The sequence below is a fragment of the Cuculus canorus genome, chromosome 4, assembly GCF_017976375.1.
Source record: "Cuculus canorus isolate bCucCan1 chromosome 4, bCucCan1.pri, whole genome shotgun sequence".
Lineage (NCBI taxonomy): Eukaryota > Metazoa > Chordata > Aves > Cuculiformes > Cuculidae > Cuculus > Cuculus canorus.
The window spans coordinates 46,053,862-46,078,314 of NC_071404.1; the positions used below are offsets into that span (position 1 = coordinate 46,053,862).

The 24,453-nt window shown below is 37.6% G+C and overlaps 1 protein-coding gene across 3 annotated transcripts in view; it reads right to left on the minus strand.

Annotated features, from left to right (window-relative positions):
* Positions 1-789: 789 nt before the first annotated feature.
* The window catches only part of RBM46 (RNA binding motif protein 46), a 34,230-nt gene continuing 10,566 nt past the window's right edge, over positions 790-24,453 (minus strand). Inside the window, exons 1-5 of one of the 3 annotated variants that reach the window (XM_054066460.1) lie at positions 15,541-15,636; positions 12,518-12,676; positions 7,492-7,959; positions 6,590-7,372; positions 790-849 (exon numbers count right to left, since the gene is read on the minus strand). In XM_054066460.1, coding sequence (XP_053922435.1) covers positions 803-849; positions 6,590-7,372; positions 7,492-7,959; positions 12,518-12,665 — 1,446 coding nt within the window. In that variant the 5' untranslated portion in view covers positions 12,666-12,676; positions 15,541-15,636 and the 3' untranslated portion in view covers positions 790-802. Of the gene's footprint in view, positions 850-6,589; positions 7,373-7,491; positions 7,960-12,517; positions 12,677-15,457; positions 15,637-24,453 lie in introns of those variants that run through there. The other 2 variants (XM_054066462.1, XM_054066459.1) reach the window with 2 other exon arrangements.

Sequence of the window (24,453 nt, forward strand, 5' to 3'; positions counted from 1 at the left end):
GTTCTTCTACACAGGCCTAGATCTACAAATTTTATGCTCCCTGTCCATAACCAGCAGCAACAGGAAAATAACTTAATCTCGAGTGACTCAGATTAGAAGCTTCCAGCTGTAAAGTTAACACTGAGAATGAATTTAATCCTATTTTCAAACTGCCTTATAAGCTTTTAAAAAAAGTTTTTAAAAAAACAGCTTTTAAAAAAAGATGGTAATCCCCACTTCAAAAAAAGAAAGAGCCCTCAGAGCTGACAGACATCCACACTTAAATTCATCTGCAAGAGCACATTCAAAAAAAAGACAATGTTTACCCTTGCAGCATAAAATGTAGAAAGTTAAAAATAACACTTCCTGCATATTAGAGGAGATAGTAGCCTCTTTCTTTTACATGAAAATGACTACCCAGTAGACAAAGTCACCAGTGTAGTTAACAACTTCACTTCTGGGCATAAATTTAAACCTAAATTGGAAATGAAAATAATTTAGAAATGACTGAAAAATGATTCAGAGTAATTTTATAAGTAAAAGCTATAACATTCCTTTGTGCTGTGCAATCCACATGAATATCAAACTGGGTGATCCATCAGCAAGTTTACAGTAGTAGAGCTACATTTCTTTTGGGAAAACAAATGAACAACAACCTGGATAGAGTATGTCTACAAGCCTTCTCAGAGGTGTGTATATGGAGATAATTTTGAGACCATCTCTAATAAACAGCCCAAACACTGAAGCGAAGACAATGTCTTTGAGGGGCCAAAAATCTGCACCAAACACAACTCTGGTAGGTTCACTCACCTCTGTTATGCCACTACGGTGCATTCAGGGACAGCAAAGTTGCATACGCTTTCTCAGGGGCTGTTATGAAAACCATTAGGTATAAGTCACCTGATAAATATTTAAGACTTCTAAATTCATACTGTTAAGGAACATCTTATACTACATTCTGAGCCTTTTTAATAACCACTAAAAAAAACCACTTACTATCTGTACTTGCTAAACACCAGCAATTTCAGTACTTTTTTTGGTTTCTTTAAACATTTTACATTTTGTAACAGGCTTTGCTTGTTCCAACAGCAGTACAATTAATATTGATAATGCAAACCAAGGTAGTGTTTAAGTAAAGAAAATTGCTACAACAAAACAGTAAAATAAAAATATCTCACTGGAACTGTGACACCTTTAAGCTTATTGTCCAAAATGTAGGACAGCAGTCTACTGATACATTTGTTCTGAGACCCAGATGCTGAGTACAGAGTCCTGAAATAGTTTATAAAAGTTTTATCATTGACTTGTAAACTGCTAAACTGCATGCATACAGTATTTAAGAAGCTTAAACAAGTGAATTCATAATAGTAAGATATAATGCTTGCTCCACCAGTTTCAGTAGAGTTTACTATATGCATTCTATGTGGTAAACTGGAATTAAACTGTTATTTCTGTGCTATACTTAGCTATTAAAATACTTTTCTTTGATTCAGATATTTATCAGTATATTTTTATTTAAAAATCAGTATATTTTTATTTAAACTTTTTCTTTTAAATACTCTCTTCTACCTAAGAATTAATAGCTTAAATTGTGTCTCAGTGAGACACCACATGGAATAGCATGGAAAACATATCTAAAACCTGGGACATGCCAAAACTGAGGAAACTTTACTTAAGCAAACTTCTCTGCCTCCCCATCACCCTTAAGTCAGATTCAGCAAAGAGAGAACTCCCCAGGACTCAGCCTTTGCCACAGATGGTGTTGTTTTAAGGACTTGAAAGAGGTTCAGAAATCTTCTGGCATTGCCTTAAATCACCGGAATTCCACCAGCAGTTAGGTGAAAACAATCAAACATACAATAAACCAAAACCAAACCAAAACCAAACCAAATCTTTCTCAGAAGAGTTTTCTGCTTTTCCAGGGTTCAGATGTTTACTCTTACTAATGAAAGGGAGGTGGAAGTTCTCCTACAACTCAGAGCACATTCATGCAACTTCAAGTTCTTGTCTGTCTATACTTCAGTCATCTGGATGAGCCAGCTTGATTCCTAAAGCTACAAAGCTACATTACTGATGCAACGGACCTGGATTATAAATAACACTTGCTTTATGAATAACTCTGCACTAACACTGCTTCTGGAGCAGAGGCGGAAGGTAGAGTTCGTGTTAATTAATACAACTATACAGTCTCCAGATTGGAGCTGCCTCACATCTAGTCAACTCCAGGACAGGCAGGAGAAGGAAGTCTTACATTTTTTTCTGACAGGACACCACAGTTAACAGCCAAGCACCACCTTGCAAACAACACTAAGGTGCTGTGTAAGTTCTAGAGACATAGACTTATTTGTGTTGAAATGATATTCAGATTAATGGAAAAGTTATTAATTTCTTCTACAATTCATTCAGATTCTTATTACTCTGTTCCACTGCACCACATCATTCATGTTCTGGAACTTAAATATGTGGCTCTGCTCCACCTCTCACAAATGGACATTCAGACATGTCATTTCCATATATTTAAACAAGCCTGAGGTTCTTTTCACTTCTTTGATCTGTTCATGACTTATCTAGTATCATTAAAATACAGCTTATTCATCTTTCAGTGAAATCATAGCTTTCCCTATTTTGTCCCAGCATCATTCTCAAAATATTCAGGTGACACCACGTGGTCAATTGTTGTACTGCTCTCTATTCAGGACTACAGTATGTAGCAACAACCAAGAATTCTGTTAAGTGAAAGTAAATGCAGAAATAAATATCATGGAAAAAGCCAACATACTGCTTTGACATTAGTATTCATAACAGGCAAATTTTAAAATTATATCAAAGCAGTCCTTTCTCATTCACTCACATCAGCCTGCTTGTATGCTTTAAAAAGAAAAAAAAAAAACACTTGTACACATTCTCAAAAACTAAGTGGCAAAATGATTAGGGTCACCTAAAAGAAGTTACTTACCAGATGGAATTATTCCTTGTATCATCTTTGTACACTCATGCTTACAGTAAGTTGCTTCCACAAAGAAACACCCTGAGACTTTTTTCAACATCACTGCTACTTATAAAAAAAAGAATTTAAACCTCCCCAAACCCACCACCCACAACACATGCATCCATGCAGCATCATTCAGCACGCCAAGCCATACAACAGGGATCCTCTGTCACATCTAGCAACTCTTCTTTAGCTTCAGACGTTTCTTTCAACACAGTGTAAATATTAAGTTGGAACAACCAACCAGGGAAAAGCCATTCTAGTTCTAGACTCATTAGGGCTGTGTTTCAGTATCACAACAATGACAACCTCAAAAAGGGGGGTTTTATCAACACGAGAGAGGTGTACCTTTCAAAAGTCAGCCAAGTATGTTTGCTTTGAAATAGAGCTCTGCATGCTCTGTGTGGGGCCAAGTCCTCAGAAACAAGAATGCACAGAGGCCACCAAAAGAAAATTTTTCAAAGATAACAAAGACAGCATTAGCCTATTAGGCCGACAGCTTTTAAAAAACAAACCTGGGATTTGGGAATTCTGCTAAGTAAGAATTCACATTAATTGTGATCATATGGCACACTGAGTGCTAAAAAACTTTAAAATACTGTAAATTTAAATTCACCTTTAAATGTTTTCCCTATAGCACTTGTAAATATAATTGCAGAGATAAAAATCTTAACACATACTTTCCTCACTTTTTATGAACTTGTTTGCATTCTGCATTTGACCATAGCTGTGAATAATCATTCTTAATGTATTTTTTTTTTAATTCTTCTGGTGATTCTTCCCTGAAGAAGTACAGGAGAGAAAATATTATCTTTAAATAATGTTATCCCTAAGCCACCAAATGGCAGGTACGCATGGTCAAACATAGAACCTGAAGCCGTCTTCATTCTTCTTTGAAGAAGGAGAGCCTCATGCCTCTATTTCGAGTTTAGCATCCTTTTTATCTTTTGTGCTCAGGTTAACACAGGTTTATAAAAATATGGCCCTAATTGTCACAGCTAGAAAAAAATGAAAGCACTCAACCAGTAAAACACCCTCCCCTTCAGTGTGTACAAAACCAGACACACATACTTAGATGTTTTGTTATAAAACATAAACAAACCTGATCACTTTGACCATGTGAAAGTAGAGATGACCTACTAATACAAGCCAGACACATCACTGCTAAAGTGGAAACAACGTACAAGGCTTTGTCTTTTGGAGATTCATCTTCCTCTAAGACCTTCTGGGTATACAAAACAAAACCAAGAAGCAGCAAGATACTAAGCAAGAAGAAAAACATTTCAGTCATGCATTCCAAAAAAGGGCATCACAGTCAAGCCTGAAATAAATCTGCTATAAGCTGCATCCAAAGGAAAAATTCCAGCACAGACCAAGTGTCAAGACACTTCCAGAACAAGTGCTAAGTAAGTAAGTAGTATTAGGAAGAGAAGGATGGCAAGACTTTTTTAACAGTTTGTTTCAGCAGTAGCTTTTCCAATCCAACATAACTAGAACCAGTGAGGGGGGAAAAAAAAGCGTGGTGGGGCGGAGATGGGAATAGAGGAGAACAGAAAAGACTCCAAGCATTTCTCAGGAACAGAAGCATACATTACTAACGCAGGACTCCACTTAACCTTTCAGACACTATTTCTGCTTCCATTTCCCTGAAAATTTAATTCCATTAGGCCAAAATTATTAAGTAAAAGCATTTTAATAAATACTTCTTTACCTGTTCTCCTCCTTCCATTCCAAAACCAAAGTCAAGCTTTAAATCTTGTGAATGCAGTCCTGGACCCTGAATGTGCGCATGGCTAATCATAAAAGGATTATTAACTGTATTGTATGATCTCATTGTGCTTCTGTCCAGAGCTGCACTATACAGGATGACCAAGTCTGATGCCTCAGACACCACAGTGGCCCACACACAATAGGCACTGTCCACAAAAATGCAACTCCTTTCAAACCTGAGAGTCCACGGCTTAAGAAGGCCAGCATTCTAAACTAGAATGTAAAAAAACCACAGTAGACTATTAAAAAATTGAAATAGCAGTAATTGAAACGCAACCTGTTCGAGCTTCCTAGATATTCTAAGAAACATGAAAAAAACTTGCCTATTGCCACTCATAAAGCAAAACGCTCCCAACCAAACAACTCTGGCATCTCTCCAATTCTAAATTAAAAAAAATCCAAACCAAAAACCAAAATAAAGCCACAACTCTAAAACTCCCACACCTTTCAACACACAATTAGACAAGAAAGTAGTCTGCGTTACCTGAACACGCCTATCACCCCCAACGCAATTCTATACAGAAATAAAAATGGATAAAAAAAACAAAAACCCAAACCAGTGGCTCTAGGATTCATTAGAAACACTGTTTTGTATTGACAGAAAAACACCCATGTTGGTCTACTAAAGACCAGAAAGAATTCACTTCATGATACAGTATCTATTGATCTAGTCATGCTGAAAGAAACCACAAAACAAACACACAAGAACGTAAAATTATGTTATGGTTCATAATACTTGCAAAATTAGAAAAATCAGCTCTAGCTCATTTCCAGATATATCAGGATGTTAAGGTGAGAAAAAGCACTAGCTAAGCAGAAAAGCAATTGTTCAAAAGAACAAGTGGAATAAATTATACAAAGCTTTGACTGAAGTATGAGTTTTCAAACCATTATGATATGGCTCTGTTATAGCCTTCAAATCTGAGTAGCAGAGCTAAAATTCTAATTTGTCTGAGGATGAATTTCATCAGATAATGACTACAAATACTAACGAAACAACCAGGCACTAGAATCAGTTCTGTGTTCTGAATGCTGCATGCTGAATGTTCTAAAAAATGCTGGGCAGAACTAGGTGCCAAAAATATTAATTTTGTATTATTGATGTACTCCACTTTACAGACAACTGTGAGAAATGCAGAGATCTGTCTTCTTAAATATGGGATTTTACCATAATTTTACCATAGCTTTTTATAATATAAAAACTTCTCTTTTCTAGCAGCTGCATTCTAATTTCAAGAAACTTAATATAAATAAACAAAGATGCTAGACTTAGAAAGTAATTAAGAATAACTGCATCTCTATTTTCTCCCATTTTGTTTAGAAAAAAACACTAAATGACAGCACTCTTTACCCAAAGATAATACATGTAGAGCCATGTAATGGTAATCTGCTATAGCCTTAAGAATGTCTATAAAGAGGAATCAAAAAAGCTTCCTAAAACTAATTATTCATCTGAATATGGATCCACTATTTCTGGTTTCCCTATTGATAATAAATCATTAATGCAGCCTTTCAAATAAATTTTCAGCACCACAATCATCACACAGATGAGCCTATACCTAAGTGTATTAATATGTCATGTAGTGCATCCTTATAAAACATTATGGTAGATAGATGAAAGCAAAAATTACTCCAGTGTTGCACAAAAATGTGTTTACTCAGTGTTCCTTCAGGGCTTCCACCTGATGTTTCAGGCTCAGCTGAGTATGCAAGAAAAAAATTCTTCTGTAGACTAAATTATACTTTTTACATAAACACACACACACAAGCTGATATATATACACAAAAAAATTTTAAAGTAACTTTTCTAGCTTCAGTTCTTAGGAATTAATTGAAAGCTTTTATCCTTACCTAGATGCAGAAGTGTGAACTGTGCTGCCAATTCTTTTGCATCTTCTACTGTGGTACAGAGTTTGTTTGGCATGAAGGAGCTCTCGGAACCATCTGCAATACTACGAATAAGCACCTTGTACAGCAAGAGTGTTTTCCCATCCTGACTTGTGGTTGAATACAAGTAGTATTCTGGTGGTGCCCAGTTATTTTTGTTGCAAAAATAATCCAGATGCACTGCTGCAGAACTGAAGTGACTGGAGTTTAAAGAATACATGCTAATTGGAGTAAGCTTTCTTCCTGGAAAAAATGGGTATGTACATCTTTCAAATTCAAGAGGGCCTGCACTGTGCTGACCATTAAGATGAACTGAAAGACTTGCTGGTTTCCCTAAGGATTTTTGATGACCATTTTCTTTGTTGGGAAACCCTAGGAGATTTTCAGAACTAGGGCTCATCTGATCATTAAAATGTTGCTTCCAAGTACTTTCTTTGCTAACTGGCTTTGCCAGTGTTACCTCAATAATAGCTCCATCAATGCACTTTCCATTCATTACACACATAGCAGCAACTGCATCTTCTCGGTGGAAAAAATGAACAAAAGCATAGTCTCTCAGCTTCTTTACACGTTCAACTACTCCTGGCTTGAACTTGTTGAATTCAGCTTTAATTGTGTCCTCTGTAGTAGATATCATTAAGTTTCTTACGTATAATACTTTAACTCTCTGCATTGTTTCTTCATCAACTTCTCTCTCTGGGTCTGCCCAGTCGACTTGAATGGTATGACCCCAGAGCTGGAATGTTCCTACAGCAAAGAAGCATTACATCAACAAGAAATATGTAAAGGAAAACAAAATCATTCCTATCAACTACCTCAAGAAAAATAAAAAATTAGGCACACCATTTAATTATAAACAGGCTTACCTGGAATTAGCCGCCTTCTAGCCATAGCAGCTGCTCTGTGCGACTGATATTCTACAAAAGCAAAACCACGATTTTTAGTTTTGTCAGTGGCATTTGGATAAACAATGACATCCACCACTCCTTCTGTAACTTTTTTCATTTCATTCAGTATTTCTTCCTTTTTCTTTTCTTTAGGTATTGCTCCGATAAATAGTCTGCAGTTGTCCAAGCTTACGCAGACACCAATAAATTTTCCTGGACGAATTTCATAATTATTAAGAGTCTTGATGGCTAGCTGGGCTTCCTCTTTAGCAGTGTACATGACAAAAGCATAGCCTCGATTCTCACCACTGAATTCCATCATCAGTCTGAACTCATAGATCTTCCCAGCTTTCTCAAAAACAGGAACTAACTCATCTTCATACACATCACGAGGAATCTTGCCCACAAAAACTTCACATCCACGAGGCGGTGGAGGACCTTTCCAACCTTAAAATAAATTGTCCAACGATAATTTTAATACAAATGCCAGATCAGACACGCTTTCTCCCCTACAATTTGGAGGTGAAATCTATTTAATTATTTTTAGTCCAGGTTTAAAAACAGCATATTCTCATCCACTATTTAATTCATATTTTTGATATGTTTAAAAAAAAAATGCCATAAGCCCACAATTTGTATTTTTTCTAATTCCATCTTGTGTTTCTTTCCCTGGAATCTGTATGACAGCTCATTGAATCTATTATTATTTAAAACACTGACAGGTTTGCCTTGAGTCTATATTTCAATCACTTTTTGCCCCTTAAAATAGTGTAATAATTATTAATACGACTAATGGGTCATAGCTGAGAAAGAACTTAAGCAGTATTTTCTACTCTAACATTTAAAAGTTGCAAATGTTTCTCTGTGCTTCTTGTCCATATTTTAAAAAATTTCAATCAGATTCCCCAATGCAGTGATTTTTTTCTTCCCTGACATCATTCAAAAAGACTAAACATTTTGCTTCCACCTTCTCCATTTATTCACTAAAATAGGACTCCCTAAAGAAGGCAGGAAACTGAGTCATCCTGCCTTCAACAGCGAAAACGACCGGACACTTTTCCTCTATATAACAGACCACAGTTTTCATGGGCTGGAGCTGTATGGTAGGAAAAAAAAAGATATAAAATCCACAGAACAAATTAAGTCCCTAGTTCACATCTGAAAGCTATAAGAAGGTCTATGCTTCTATCCTTAACACTCACACACTCTTTTATATCTCTGCCATATACACTGAAAGGTATGTTCAATAGGTAATGTAAAAATGCTTACGTACATTTAAAAATAGAGTGTTATGGTCTGCAAATATGGCAATCCTTTCTAGGTGATTTTGTAATTAACTTAAAACTTTTTCCTTCATGGAAATATCACCAAAAAGCACACAACTTACTAACAACAACAACAAAAATTTAACAGAACTGGAAATGTTTGCCATGTCAGAGAATAAGTTTCCATCTATAAGCTGTACACTAAGAACTACCGGGTACACAGGGAAGCTACCAAGACATCAGAACCAACATGTATGTAGAGCCACGCTGCCATGGCTTATCTGGAAAAGACTACAGCTGTGTTTCACACAACATTCAACATCTTTATCATTTTCAGCTTTATAAACATTTATGACAACTTCAACCGAGGTCTGACAGGACACAGTAAGCAACACTGCAACACAGCGTGCATCACTCACATCATGCTAGTCAGTTGCGCACATAAAAAAGCATAAACCAACAGTACACCATTTAGGACTTGCAAAGACAAAAGCACCTGCACACCTTAATCAAGAAAAAAGGAAGAAGAACACACTTGATTAAGGAAGTAATGAAATTAAATAACAACATTCATTATCAACTAGACAAACTTTTACCATCAGCCTGATAACTGATTAAACAGTGGTTCTCAGTAAGTAAAAGCCACCCAGCACTCCAAAAGCCCTTCTATTTTCAAACCTGCATACCTACTTAGCATTAGAGAAGCCAACTGGGAGTTATGACTCCTGACTTAAAGAGAATCTGGTCCATGCCACATTTGCCAGTGAGCGACATGTATTTAACAGAGAGAATTCAGAAACAGTTCATCAAAAGCACCAATCCTCAAGTAGTTACCAACTGACCAGAGAGTTTCCTTGACTGAATACTTGATTCGCCACTAGACGTTACGGGATTACTTGTTTTGAAGCAGTTCAAGTAATTAAAACCTTAATTAAAACATTACAGTTATAATCCCCCCACTGTTAGTGAGATACATGCCACCTCAAATTTTCCTTCATGTAAATCTAATGACCCAAACAAAGCAATAATTTTTTTTTTCCTAACTTTTTTTTTTTTTGTGGCTGTTACACCCTCTAGAGACATTTTCCATGAATGGCTTAAGCTGAACAAGAACTGTGCTGCTGCCAACTGAAGTGGAAAAAAGAAATATATAATTTTGGGGGGTAATTTTGAGCCAGATCAACTTCTTGCTCTGGACACCTGCCAGTCAGATAATCAAAATGGCAAGAGGAATACAGAACTGACAGTGGCAGTCTCTCTTTTGGCAGCAACAAAAGCTCATAGAAACCACACTTTCAAAATCAAAATTCATATTGAAACTCTTCACTTGCAAACAGTAACTGTCATTTCTTACAAGCCATCTCAAGCACTCAAGTCTCATCTGGCCTAGAAAACCATTTACAATAAACTTACAGTAATTTCCAGCCCAAACAAGTATGGAAATACATGAAAATTTAAAGAGAGGTATAGGGGTATAATTCATTTCAACGAACAGACTTACGAAAGATATACCTTGTCAAACTTAGTTTCGGAAAAGACTAGCATATTTCATTAATAAAAGTAGCTTTGTTAAATACACTTAACATTGCCTAATGTTCTAATTAAAAATCATAATTATAATATTAAAAAATGTGTTAAATAATTTAAGAACAGGCTGAGCCCTCAGAAAGTAGTCAGTGATGCCCTGCAGCTCTTTTTGCAGTGCCACTTTCAAAATAATTTCACAGGGCTCCATTTGCCTATATTATATAGGCTAGTAAAAGTATGTATGTAATTTCAGACCAGAAAAACTTCCAAACAGAAATAATTTTCATGCAGCTGTATCTTAAACTACATACAGCAATGAGCAACACAGTTCATGCTTACAAACACAACTTAAGGATAGGGGATCACAGGCCATGAGAACGAACTGAAACTGGAGCATAAAGAATTTTCTTTTTTCCCACTTGTTTAAGTGCATAATCTGACTCAAAAAGAAGAGTTACTGTACTCCATGTGATACAACCAGGACTAGTGGCAAAATTCCTGTACATTGCCGATGTAAAAAATGACACTGGAAAAATTATTCAAAGAAATGCTTCATAAAGATTTAAGGCATTTGATTAATTTCATCAGGATACAACAAACATCAAGATAAAGGTTAACCAACACAGTGTAATTAGAGAATTAGGTATTAGGTGTGTCACTAAGAAAATTTGAAAAACTACTTCAGACTAGAAATAAAGCCCAAATTCAGTAGGAATGTGCTAACCATTTTAACAAGCTAAGCGTAGGAGTAGATAATCCAAACTTTTAGTGTTCTCAAAATGAAACCTAGATACTTTTCTGAAAATGAATCTTAGCCAAAAAAAAAAAAGTCATCAGACCCAACACTATGATGACTGAGCAGAAAGCATGTAAGAGACAGAAGTTCAGACTAAATTATCTAGAAGCCACTTATTTTCTTATTCTTAGCACAAATAAAAAAGTATCATTAAGGACAAAAAACCCCTACTCAACTATTCCTCCTCTATCAAATGTTTCCATTCAAACCAGTAACAAATTCAATCATTTTTTATCCATTTATCTCACAAACTTCCAGCCTTCGCAGCATGAGACAAACCCTCTAGTTTCTAGCATTTCGCATTAGCATGCATTAAAGTCGACTGATCTCACAACATCTTCGAACAGAAACACGGTTTATCAGTGCTACTTAAAATAACAAGTCATCTAAATCTATTTTGGAAAGCAAATTTGAAGTGTAGGGCTATTTCAAAACACTTATTATTGCTAAATTACTTAATCACAGTATCAGACATCTTTTTTAAATAGCATTTAATACACAAGAAAAAAATAAGTCTTACAGTGCAGTAACATCCAGAAAAGTGTTACTAAATGCAACAGTCACTGTTTGTAAACGGCAATGTGTGTATTCCACATAATGTAGGACTTAATCCTAGGTTTTTTTGTTATTAACTTCAGTGGAAATATAATTGGGCATATAGGAAAATATTTGAGTGACGAAGTGTTTTCACTGCAGCAATAACTTTCCAGTTCAAGTGTGTAAGTCTCCCATTTGCATTGTAACAACAAATCCCAAGCAACCAAAAATTAACTAAGATGATAATAGTCATTTTTATAGCATCAATACAATCTCTGTTATTCCCTGGGACTTTTATCAACTGGGTTGTGGGGGTTTTTTATTTACACATGGATACATACTCAACAATTTCTGTTTTCTAGAGTACTAGTGCAAGGTAAACTCCAGCTCTTGTACTTCACTGTTAAAAACACATCCAGGCAATGCTAAAAGCTCCAGAAGCTCAACATTTTATCAATTTTTCTTCTCAGAATGGAGGGGGGATATTTTAGATATGGAGAATACATTAGTCACCACCTTATGTCTGCTATCACCAACTTGTCTGTCCATTCTGCACCACTAAATATTTTCCAGAGTGTTCTCAGTCACACAGAATATGCTCCGTGTTTCCAACTGTTTTGCTGCTGTCAACTTCCAATGCTCTTAAAGCTGTGACTTCTTCAACCCACTAACAGCAAACATTCAACATAGTATACCACAAGGAATTCCTTGTGGAATTAAGCATATCAGCACCCTGTATGCATCATTTAGACTCTTCCCCTAAGCATCTACTACTACCAGGCATTGTCAAGATACAGGGAATGGGGCCACATAAATTTTCAGTCTAGCTCTCTGTACAGAAAATAAATTCCACCTTCATAACCTCAAAAGAAATACTTACCTGGCGGAGGACCAAATTTCCTTTGCCCATTTTCTTGAACTATGCTATATCCAGTCTTCTCCATCAGGGCCAGTAAAGCAGCCTCATTGCCATTGCCACTTCGGCTTTTGCCAAATCCATTCGCTGCAGCTTTATTTTCCTTCTGCATATCTGCAATAACTTCAACGTAACATTGCAAATATTTCAATTCAAATAATTCTAAGTTGTTATATGTATACAGAAGCTACCAAACCAGAGAAAGACAATACGCTGTACTCGCCTATTTACTGTGACTTTTTTTAGCACAAGGCTTCAATCCTACTCCAATTCCAACCACCACCACCTATATATTTCATTTCCTTTAAAAATATTTTATATTACTAATGATTTTAAAACTGCATTTCAGTACAGAAATACTTTAAAATACATTAATTCCACACCTACTTAATACAAATAATTCAAAGAATATAGGAACAAAAGTAATTTAATTAAAATCAATATATAATAAAACTAGGCAGAACTGTCTGGCAAAAGTAAGGGTCTGGAGTAATTCCACTTCTGGGGTCCTTATTTTCAAGCTTTTATCCATTTTGAAAATTTCAAAAACTAAAAAAGTTTATCAATATGGCTGTTATTCCACCCACTATCTCCCCAGCACACCAGGACCTCATACAGCAGCTTTCGGTTTCAGCGACTGAGGTGATGGAAAACAATCACACCAAGGAACACACTTGGCAATTACCAACTTTAGTAGTCAAGCCCCTAATAAAAAATTTGGTTTCAAGTTAGACTTTTTTTTTTTATTACTGTCTCTTTTGCCTTCCCCAATATATATCTTCTTTTCCAGAAATTTTCTGCCTTAAGGTCTGCAATACTTAGACAAGCCATCTTCTTGAACACTTCAGTCCTTTCCCAAATGCTATGTCCAAATGCTATGCCCTCTCACTGTCCAAGAAAAATGCTGCCCAAAAAATCATGACCAGAAAAATAAGCTACAACTCCTGTTTGTTCTTTAATATCCCTTATATTTTCAGCTTGCTTTGTCTTCAGGATCAGGCCTCAATAAGTAATGAAACAAATGTCCTTTTACCAACAAAAACAGCGAAAACCAACTTCAATTTCACATAAATGTTTCTTGTCAGCTCACTATTTGCTGAATAATAGAGCTTCCTAGTTAAGGCCTCAATTAATAAAATGTCTGGAAGGTAAAGAATAAAGGAAACTAAACCAAGGACAGTAAAGAGTACCTAAGCATTCACATGTCTGTCTCTTCACTAGACTTCCACTACTCAAGAGTCCAATCATCTCAAACACTACAGTAAACCCACAAATTGCTGCACTGAACTCAATGCTGCCAAAAGAGGAGAAAGAAGAGTTCAAAACCAGCTACAATTACATCCTTTTTCTGCATTCTGAAGCCATCTTTTCAGCTTGCCACTTCTGGTGCTTTTGTACAAACTACACTATTACTTTTAACTTGAATATCCAAATGAGCATCATTACCTACACAGATTATTTATTTTACCTGGTAGCTGACTAACTCCCTAACACTAATAGAAACAAGAATTAGTAAAATAAAGCCCTACATAGTAGTCAATGTAGCAAATGTTACCTCACCCATCTTCATCTATAAAGGTTTTCAGATGTTTGTGGTTAATCGTAACACTAAGCAACCTTGTGCCTCTACGCACAAAACATTAACCACCCCTATGGTTGCTAGTCCTTTTATTCTTCACTTACACATTCCACTGAAACTAACCCAGTATCTCAAATTAAAATTATCTTGCAGAAATTGAAATTTCTCAAAAGATTATTCACTATATATATGGAGTAATAAGCTGCTTCCACTGCCATATTTGTCCATATTATGAAATATTACTCTCCAGAAGAGAACTTCCTCCACCAACAGTAATTTCAAATGTGCTTTGAATCAAAATAAAATGAAACTGTTCTTCAGCAAGTGCATTCTTCTCACAACAGCCTTCATATGACCTAACAGACTGTACACATCCCTCAGTTAGAATGGTGATAGAACAAACGCAACTGCAATTCTTCCCATCCAGGAAAAAGACAATTTTTAGCAGATACATTTTGTCTTTTCTTTACAGCAGGAATCCATGCAAGCAACCACTCTGAAGAAGTTACGTTCATACAACACTCATCACTGGTCATTAAAAAAGCCAAACCCCAAACAGCTCCTGGATTCATCAGATTCCAGAAAGGAATCTGGAAAGAATTTTCCAGAGGAAAGGAAGCAAGGCAGAGCACAAAGAAAACCTCCACTAAGCAACAGCAGTAACAACATGGCTCCTATCTGCTCCAAACGTTGTCCCATCTCCTCTCAGTAATGGAAATAAATTTAGTGTGTTGCACAGCCTACAAGCTACATGAATATTCCATAACTGGGAAACCTCTCTGTAGTTTCAGGCCTAAAAATGTACAACAAAGTCAGGCCAAAGGAGAATCATACAATAGTTTGGGTTGGAAGGGACCCTAAAGATCATCCAGTTCCAACCCCCCTGCCATGGGCAGGGACACCTCCCACCACATCACGCTGCACAAGGCCCCATCCAACCTGGCCTTCAACACCTCCAGGGATGGGGCAGCCACAGCTTCCCTGGGCAACCTGTGCCAGTGCCTCACCACCCTCATCATGAGGAATTTCCTCCTTATGCCTAGTCTAAATCTTCCCCCTTCCATATATTATTTCCCCTTCCTATATTCAGTTTCATTTAGTAAAAGCCTTCATGACCTTTTCTACAGCGTTATGCTATTAAGAGCTGGTTATTCGTCCCTGTTCGGTTTTTTGGTTGTTTTGTTGGGTTTTTTTTCTGTTAACCACAACAAGGGATTAAGGTCAATTAATGTTCCCTTTGTCTCAATGAGCTCAAACCCCCACCCCAGAAGCACTGTTCTCTCTAACAGCACCACGAGGACACCAGATCAGAGCCGAGCGCTCACGAGGGCTCCCAGAGAGGCGAAGAGGCACTGGGGGAGCCGGGATCAAAGAGCAGGAGAAGAAGTAGACACGAGGGAGAAGCAACCTCCTCCTCTCCTTCCTCCTCTGCTTCTTCCTCTCCTCCTTCCTCCCCTTCCTCCTCCTCGCCGGCCGTTAAACGACGGGGCTGGTCGCGCGCGGAGGGCGGGGGCGGCGCTGCTGCCCCGCCCCGAGGCGGGCGGGGGAAGAGCGGCCTTAGGTTCCTAGAAGGTAGCTGGTGGTGTTAGTCTTTCTGGGCTTCTACCGTAGACTCACTAGGTGGGGGAAGAGGTTTGAGATCATCGAGTCTGACCTGCTCCTGTTCACCGATAAACAGTATCCCTGGGCATCCCATCTACCCGCCTTTTAAATGCCTCCAGAGGTGGTGACTCCAACACTTCCCTCTGCCAGTGCCCAATAACCTGTTCAGTGCAGCAGTTTTTCCTGATGATCAATCTGAACTTCCCCTGGTGCAGTTTGAGGCCATTCCCTGTCGTCCTGTCACTTGGGAGAGGACCAGCACCCTCCTCTCTGCAACCTCTTGTTGTAGGCAGTTGTAGGCAGTGATAAGCTTTCCCTTCAGCCTCCTCCAATCTACACAAGTCCAGTTCTCTCAGCCACTTCCCATAAGCCTTGTTCTCCAGCCCTTCTATCAGCTTCATTGTTCTTCTCTGGACATGCTCCGGAGCCTCAATGTCTTTCTTATAATGAGGCACCCAAAACTCACCACAGTATTGGAGGTGCAGCCTCACCGGTGCAGAGTCCAAGGGCAGAATCACTTCCCTGGTCCTGCTGGCCACTCTATTTCTGATATCAGCTCTTAAAAAGTGTATCTAGGCCTTTAGGACACGCTCTGGTGTGCACTTGAGCTTCAAGGAGCGTGTAGCGTCATGCGGGTCCATGTTGACCAGTAATGCCTAAGTGAAATAGGTCCATTTCCAACCCCTGTTTGTTTGGTTAATATTTTAGTCTCTTGGATGTGAACCACGCTAGCTTAACAGCAGCTACAGGCACACCTCAAGCCTGCTGGGCTAGAGGCTCCATCAGAATTCCTCAGGTGCAGCTGCAGAATGACACATCGATGGACACACATCAAACATACCAGGATGAATGAAGAGTATGGAATTTGTCTGCAAGTTCTTCAGTTTGTTGGTATCGAAATGTTATGGCCCTTTTTTCTATCTAGCAAATCAAAGTCTCTCAAAGCCAAAATACTTTCACCAACGACGACTTCTGCTTTCTTTTCCCAAGATTTAAATGCTCAACTGTACTTTTATTACTAAAAGGCAGATAATCCCAGAAAATTTAATTCAGTGACATGCAAATTCATCTTTATTATGAACATGTTCCACAGGTTTTAGCCTTCCAGTTTTAAATGCTTACTGCCGTGAAATTGTCACAAAATTGGCAAAGTGCACTTGCAGCCCAGGAAGCCAACTGTATCCTGGGCTGCATCAAAAGAAGTGAGACCAGCAGGTCATGGGGGGGGATTCTTCCCCTCTGCTTTGCTTCAGTGAGACCTCACCTGGAGTACTGCATGCAGCTCTGGAGCCCTCAGCACAAAAATAACATGGAGCTGTTGGAGCAGATCCAGAGGAGGACCACAAAGATGATCAGAGGATTGGAGTGCCTCCCCATGAGGACGGGCTGAGACAGTTGGGATTGTTCAGCCTAGAGACGAGAAGTCTCTGAGGAGACCTTATAGCACCCTTCCAGTACTTGAAAGGGCCCTACAAGAAAGCTGGAGAGGGGCTCTTTATCAGGGAGCGCAGGGGTAGGAGGAGGGGTAAGAGTTTTAAGCTGAAAGACTGTGAATTGGAATTAAATTGGTGGAAGGCATTTCTTACTGCAAGGATGGTGAGGTACTGGAACAGGTTGCCCAGAGAAGTTGTGGGTGCCCCATCAGTGGAAGTGTTCCAGACAAGGTTTGATGAGGCTACGAGCAGCCTGATCTAGGGGGAGGTGTCCCTTCCCATGGCAAGGGGGTTGGAACTGGATGATCTTTAAGGTCCTCTCCGATGATCATATTAGACCATTCTATGATCTATGTCTATTAGACATTAACCTGCTCAAGTCTGCTTGTTTTTCAAAGGGAAAGCTTATTATCCTTTTATTAATAATGGCATGGTACACTAATCACGTATTTTAGAAATGATATGTCTCCACTTAAAAGTTCTGATTGGCTAATGTACAAAAACTATTGCTTTCAAGATTAAATTTCACCAACTTTGCATTTCAGGTGTCTGCTTGTTTTTTGACCACATCTACATCAGCCACAAAGCCTCTAAAAGGAGTGAATTTGGAGTATTTTAAGTTAAATAAAGTAGGAGGCATTTTGGCTGCAGCTCAGTGTCCCTGTTACCTTGGAGACTGCTCACTCCCTGGCAGAAACTCCATGTGCCTCAGTTGTTATTGCTGGTGGGAAGTACTGAAAGAATGCAGACAATCTCTTCTAAGTGAAAAAAAAAAAACAAAACTCCTCAGCATTTTCTTTGTATTTCATGTAAGTGATGTCTTACTAGATGGGTTACCAAATGACTGCTGCTCCAGAGTAAAGGAGCTGAACAGCTGCTCAGCTGGAAATGTTAACCCATTCCAGCATTTAACAGCAAAATATCTCAAGGAAAACATACAAATTTGACATCAGGTTTTTCACTTTATGACATGACATGAATAAAAGAGAAAATCAAAATAACTAGAAGTATTCAATATCTGCATTATTATCTGTTGTTAAACATCAAAGTCAGACACAGGAACTAGAGACTCGTTTGGTTTTCTCACTGACCCCTGCCTCTAAAAGAAATTAATGATCCTTCTCTTCCTGTGTTCCCCACGTGCTAATTGGGTGCTGGAGTTCTCACTACCCCCTTGCCCGCAGGTGCTAGCTGTTTTTTTCTGACAGTCTAACTGTTCAGTATAGTTTGGTTTTTTTCTAAGAACAACTGTTTCTAACCTGTATTTGTCTTAGATTTTACTGTGACAAAGTCTGGGCTGAATATTTTTATTTCTTTTCCAATAAGATAAGATGTACATGGGAATACAATATTTTTACTAAATCAGTAGTGAATTCCACCTTGTTTGATTTTTTCCCCCCTATCTCTCACATAGTACTTGATTGTGTTCCGCATTCAGAAGACAAATCTCACTCATTCATCAGTAGCCATGGTTAATTAATATTTTAATTCACATCTCTGGGAGTCATAACTGCTCAGAGCAAAGGGATACTTTCTCACAGTTGTAATTTTTTTCTCTCTTCCCACAAATATATGACTACCACTCATCCAAATTAATGCCATAATTTAATTTCCTTATTTTTAATGAATATTTATTAAAGGATGGGAAGGAAGACTAGGACCAGAACAATGTATGTTATTTATCACAGTATTTAGGGTTTTACTGCTTTATCGAATCAGTACCTTAGTACATAACTGTTTAGCTTCTAAACCTGATAAATAGAAATTTAACTTAGGATTATTTTATGAGAGTTACAGCATAATTTACAAAAAGCATTTGGCACAAATTCTGGTTATAAAATTACTTGAAATTCCAAATAATATGCAATTTGCCCTAAAGTGGTATATAATTCCTATTAACACTCTGTTACTTTCCTCACAAATGCCTTTTTGAAACTGTCACAAAATTAATGGATGAGGCATGAGGTCAGAGTCTTGCCAAGATTACGACAGTTTTTCCTCTGGCTGAATTTGAAAATGAAAAAGGTCTTTTTCTTATACATTTTATTTCATAGCTTGCTTTTCTTTTCCTTGTAAGTTATTTTAGGTAACTGTAACACAGAAACCCTATATTTTTTTTTTAACTTCTGTTTCACTGGAATGCTAGCAAGCCCCAACATATATATTCTTGGAGTGGGCCACTACTGCAGTAGTAATATACTTTAATAGAAGCATAAGCCTTTTTTGTCCGTGTAAATTTTACTGTGGCCTGGAGCAGGAAAAGAGGGTATGGAGTATTTCTGCACTCTGACAGGTTTGATATGTAGGTAGTGGAAATACTCTTAAAGGAAGCAGACATCCTTTGAAGTTTAGACAAAGCTCTCCGTAGAAAACCTAGACATAATTTGATTGTAAATCTAATTACAGTAAGCTGTCTAGAAAGACTTCATTTCAGTCAATCAAACAGTTTTTTGGGGGGTTTAATTTTATCAAGTCGCTGCAATGCTGCTTTAGCAGAATCCTCCTAACAAGGCATCCTAGTGCCTGAAGGGTCATTTTTCTGAAAGGTGATGTTTGCTCTTGTTCAGTTTTCTACCTTGAAAGAGTTGGAATCTTTTCTGATTACGAAGTCTGATATTGCTGTAATAAGCAACAGAATACTAATTATATAGAGAATTGCTTTCTTTTTTTTTTTTTGTAAACCACTGAGGTGCACATGCTACATGGCTTTAACATGCAGATAAACACTTAATATGAAAAAATAGAAAATAGATCCTGAAGCGTGTTCTGTCTTCATTTATATGAGTATGAATATCATAAATTTCACTGATGTAGATGGAATTAAATCAATTTTAAGCCAGTGCTGTGGAGTGCACAGTGATTAAAAATGTGCATAAAAAAGTATATGAGTGCTCTCGCTTGTTTTTTCACGTATTACCTCCAGAACTATTGCTTTCTGCTCCCTCTGTATCTCACACTAAACACCTGGCCCCTGTGTGACAAAGCCATTTAATCACTGAGCAAAAAAGGCTGTTTTCTGGCAGTAGACCTAACCTTCACACAGCAAAGAAACGGATGGGAATTGTTAAAAAATGTAACAACGTGAAGGGTTGGTGGAAGAGGAGGTGAATGTCAAGGAACAGAAGGGAAGAAAAGATGGGAAGGAGGGGAGGGCTAAAGAAGACAGAGAATCCTGTCTTTGCAGTCCTGCTGTCTGTTGATACTCCACTATTACAGAATGCTTTCCTGTCTGTTTTTTAGGCAGATGTTTTAAATAAATTCTGAAGTGGCAGTATATCCTGCACACATCTGTACAGCAACAAATTAAAGAGTTCTGGCTTTTTTAGTGCTTCTGAAAGTGACTACTGCCCCAACAACCTGGAAACCAGTTTTCTTTCCACAAGGTTGTGAAGCACAAAGAGCTACAAAGCAGGCTTCCTTTCGACACACCGCTGGTGTCTCAGTCCTCACAGGAGGGCTCAGAGAAATCAGAGACAGTCCCCTCTCAGCTGCTGCTCAGTTTTTTATTTCTCTGCAAATATTGGCAGAAAATACTTGAATTTATGGTTGCTTCTGTGAAAGTCTTAGAATATGTTTCAGTACTGGAAGCTAACAGACATAAGGCATCAAAGCGTAAAGTCTTTGATCATACCTAATCTGACCCAGACATTAACTGGAAGTTTACCAGAGAGGCTGAAGATTTTCATATCACATTACCTTTTGAATATTTACTAAATCTGGAAATAAATTACATCGGGTGCAACAGTGAGGAACAAGATTTAATTTTTACTTTTCCTAGATTTAAATATTTAAAATACCTTAATTGTAGTTTGAAAAGTGGAAAGAGTTCACTCTTTCTTTAAGCAGTTCATACTTGGCTTTGAATTCTAGCTTTTTCTGAGAATCCTGAAAGGCACTGATTTATCAAGCTCACATCCTTTAATTTATAAGCTCGCTGCTGTGAGCTGCTAACTAGCTTTTAAGTCAGGAAACTGAGGACTGTCAATGCCAATTATAGTTAAACAACTCACGATGCTTCCATGTAAGTCTCTTCATATTTTCCCTGAGGCTTTAAGCATATAGTACTATGCTTGGAGGCAGAAGTAAGAAATTCTGAAGCAATGTAACCTGTGTTTTATATATGTATATATGTATTTGTATATTATAAACACACAGAATCTCATGCCTTATCTTTGGTTTCTGTTTGGTTTTGGTTTTTTAATAGTATTCATTAAGTACAGCTAACAGAATGATTTTTAAATGCTTTTCTGTATCTAGCTATCTTCTGTCCTACAAAGCCTAGTGACACAACAAAAACTGCCATGCAAAACTAAAACAGAAGGTACTACATTGTGGGTAACTGTAAACAAAATGAGCATTATGTAGTTTAACTATTCCTTCTAGATTTCTAATTAGATGTTACAACAGCGAAACAGGAATTTGGAATCAACATTTCTAAACCTACTGAGCAGTTGTGTCGACTTAGTAAACATCTGATTTACTCGTTCTTTAAATGTGAGTTTCCTAGTTAATGGTTCCCAGTTTGCTGGAGATCTGCATAGTGCATTTTCCTGACTGTAAGAGAGCCACTAGGTGGAAGTATGTTATCTTAAAAGAAGGTTTGTCAGCCCTGGCTGTTTTTTTTATTTTGAAAGAGCTCAGCAATTCCCAGCAATCAAGAGATGCTGCAACACCACCTGCACCATGTTGACTTGGTGGTTGATCTGGGATTTTTTCAATGCTCATGTCCACACTGGATGCTGAGGAGACACCACCTACCTTGCTGCTGCTCCAGCCACAGGAGAACTCAAGCTGGAGCAAAGCAAAGGAAAAAGGGTGCTAGAAATTACACCCTCTAAGAAGCAGATCTTGTATGCACACAAGGACCACAGGTACTCTGCATAAACTAGTTATGTAGAAAGCCCCAAGGGCCCAGGCTAAAAAAAGTTACAGAGGATCACCTTATTAACACACCAGATAATATTTATTTATTTTTTTTTTAAAAAAAAAGCCTTGTTAATAAAAATCAAAAGCCAGGCACTTGCCAGAGATAAACTGCCAGATTAGGTAAAGGTATAGAAAGGGCATTTTGAGGAAGATTAAACCATAGAAAAAATCATTTTTTAATTTCTTTCATCAATATTGAATACAAAAGCAATAGAGAATTTTTCAAAGTAAACCAGTTATTTTCCATAGGAAGTACACCCTCACAGTAGTCCTAAACTGATGGGTCAATAAAAGCCATTTTAGGACTGATGAGTAAATTCAGAATAACAAACTGACAAGGCTGGGTGTAAGAAACTAATATTGTTGGACTGAGAGGTGTAATGTGTAATAAGTTTATGAGGGCAGCCATGGTACTAGAAGGATCGTGCCAAACAAAACACTGTCATAAGAATTTCAGCATGAATTTATGGTAACTGCAAAAAAAAATATGACCTCCACACCAGGAATATCTGAGAGTTGTAAGACTGTAAGTGGAAAAAATGAACACAAAATGATCATTCATTGTTCCCCCTAGTATGAGAAGGAGAGGGACAGCTAATGTAATAATCCGGCAGCCAATTTAAAACAAAATGCTTTTTCATATGTCATAATTAATCTTGCCATTTAACTTTTCAGAGGCCAGACAAATAAGCTAAAAAAAAAATGGAGTAAGAAGAGTTAACGTAGGGTAAGAGTATTAAACGTGATGAAATGAATGCAATCTTTAAAGCTGGAAGTTTGTGAATTGTTGCTTGTGGAAATTTTTGAGAAAGTATCAAGACTCTGTCTGTACCCACACCTTGTCCCTAAGTTCTCAGTGTTGCTCATTGGTAGAGAATGATGTGGGGCTAAAGTGACCTTTGGGTATTGCCAAGTTCATTCCTGTGTTCCTGTGATGCTGAAAAATTTGGCCCACATCTGTAAGCCCAAGGCTCTCAAAGGTTGTTAAGTTGTTAACAGTGTCTGGCTGTTTTGCTGCTGCTCTGAATTGAGAGTCCAGTTTTCATAAAGATTAATGGGAATAATTGTCTTCACAGGAAAAGATCTTAGAAGCTAGCTGAAGAGCATATTGCTTAGACTGGCAAAAGAACCTAGGTAGAAACACTGGTGGCAGTGCAGAAGCAACAATCTGTAGGCAGCTGTCTGAATATATTTGAAAAATTACAAAAAAAAAAAAGCTGCACAGTTTATGACCTATAAGATTCTTCAAATCATAATTCAGTGTAAGGTTTACAGTGACTGGGGATTCATTTCTGAATGTTGTTATTAAATTTCCACAGGTACAAGATTTTGAGGAGGTCAGGGAGTGGGAGGGAATATTTCATACTTAATCTTGTTCTCTCTGAAGACAGCTACAACAGTCCTGTTGATTTTAGCTGGGAGAACATAACCCAGTGATGCTGTTGCAGTAAAGGAGCTTGGAGTACTCTCTGCCTATTTACTGAGAACCTGTCCTAATGGGATAAATATGAAGTGCTAGTAAAGTGAATTTTTTTTTAAAAAAAAAGTAATTTCTCTTACTATTTTTTCTATTAGGAGCAATTTTTTTTATATAAACTGATATCTTGCTTACATCATGTGTTCCCTTCCTGCTCAATTATAAAGTTAGCTCACATATTATGTCACAAATCCAGTGTCTTTCCCATAAGCCCAGACTGCTGTGGCAAGCACAAATTTGTATTTAATTGCAGGATTGAGTACTGTCTGTAAGAGAATGTTTAACACAAATGTTCCACAAACTAAAAAATGCAGAATAGAACATTACTGAGGAAAAGTAATTTCTAGAACTGTTTCATGTGGATATTTTCAGTTTGCTTATAAAAAACTCTTTGCGAGTCACAAAACCCTCATAATTTTGAAACACATTTCATGACTATGCATCAGGTCTACTGCCTTTGCAATTCTCAGTGCTATAAGAGTTATTGTAATTGCTCAAAGATATCAGAAATAGAAACACTCCGTTCCTCACTTCAGTTCATTGGCCAAGCAGAATTACTGCTTTCTCCAGGCAAGTTTTTGAAAAGACATTCTTCTCAGTCTACACCGACTGTCAATACATGATCAAATGGTCTTTCTAAAATAGTTAGTTGTACAACAGAGTGGTTCTTTGTCACATATAGTGTGACCAAACATACTTGCTGTCAGAAACTGGCCATAGTAACTAAAGAAAAATAAAAAGCTGTCTTTACCATGCAATTATCATTGCTAAATGGCAGATGTATGGGATGAAGAGATGTTGTGTTTGCCTCTATTTGTCCGGGCTGTGTCCCAGTTTGTTAAGCATTTGAATTTCTAGAGAACCTGAGTTTTCTGCACATACT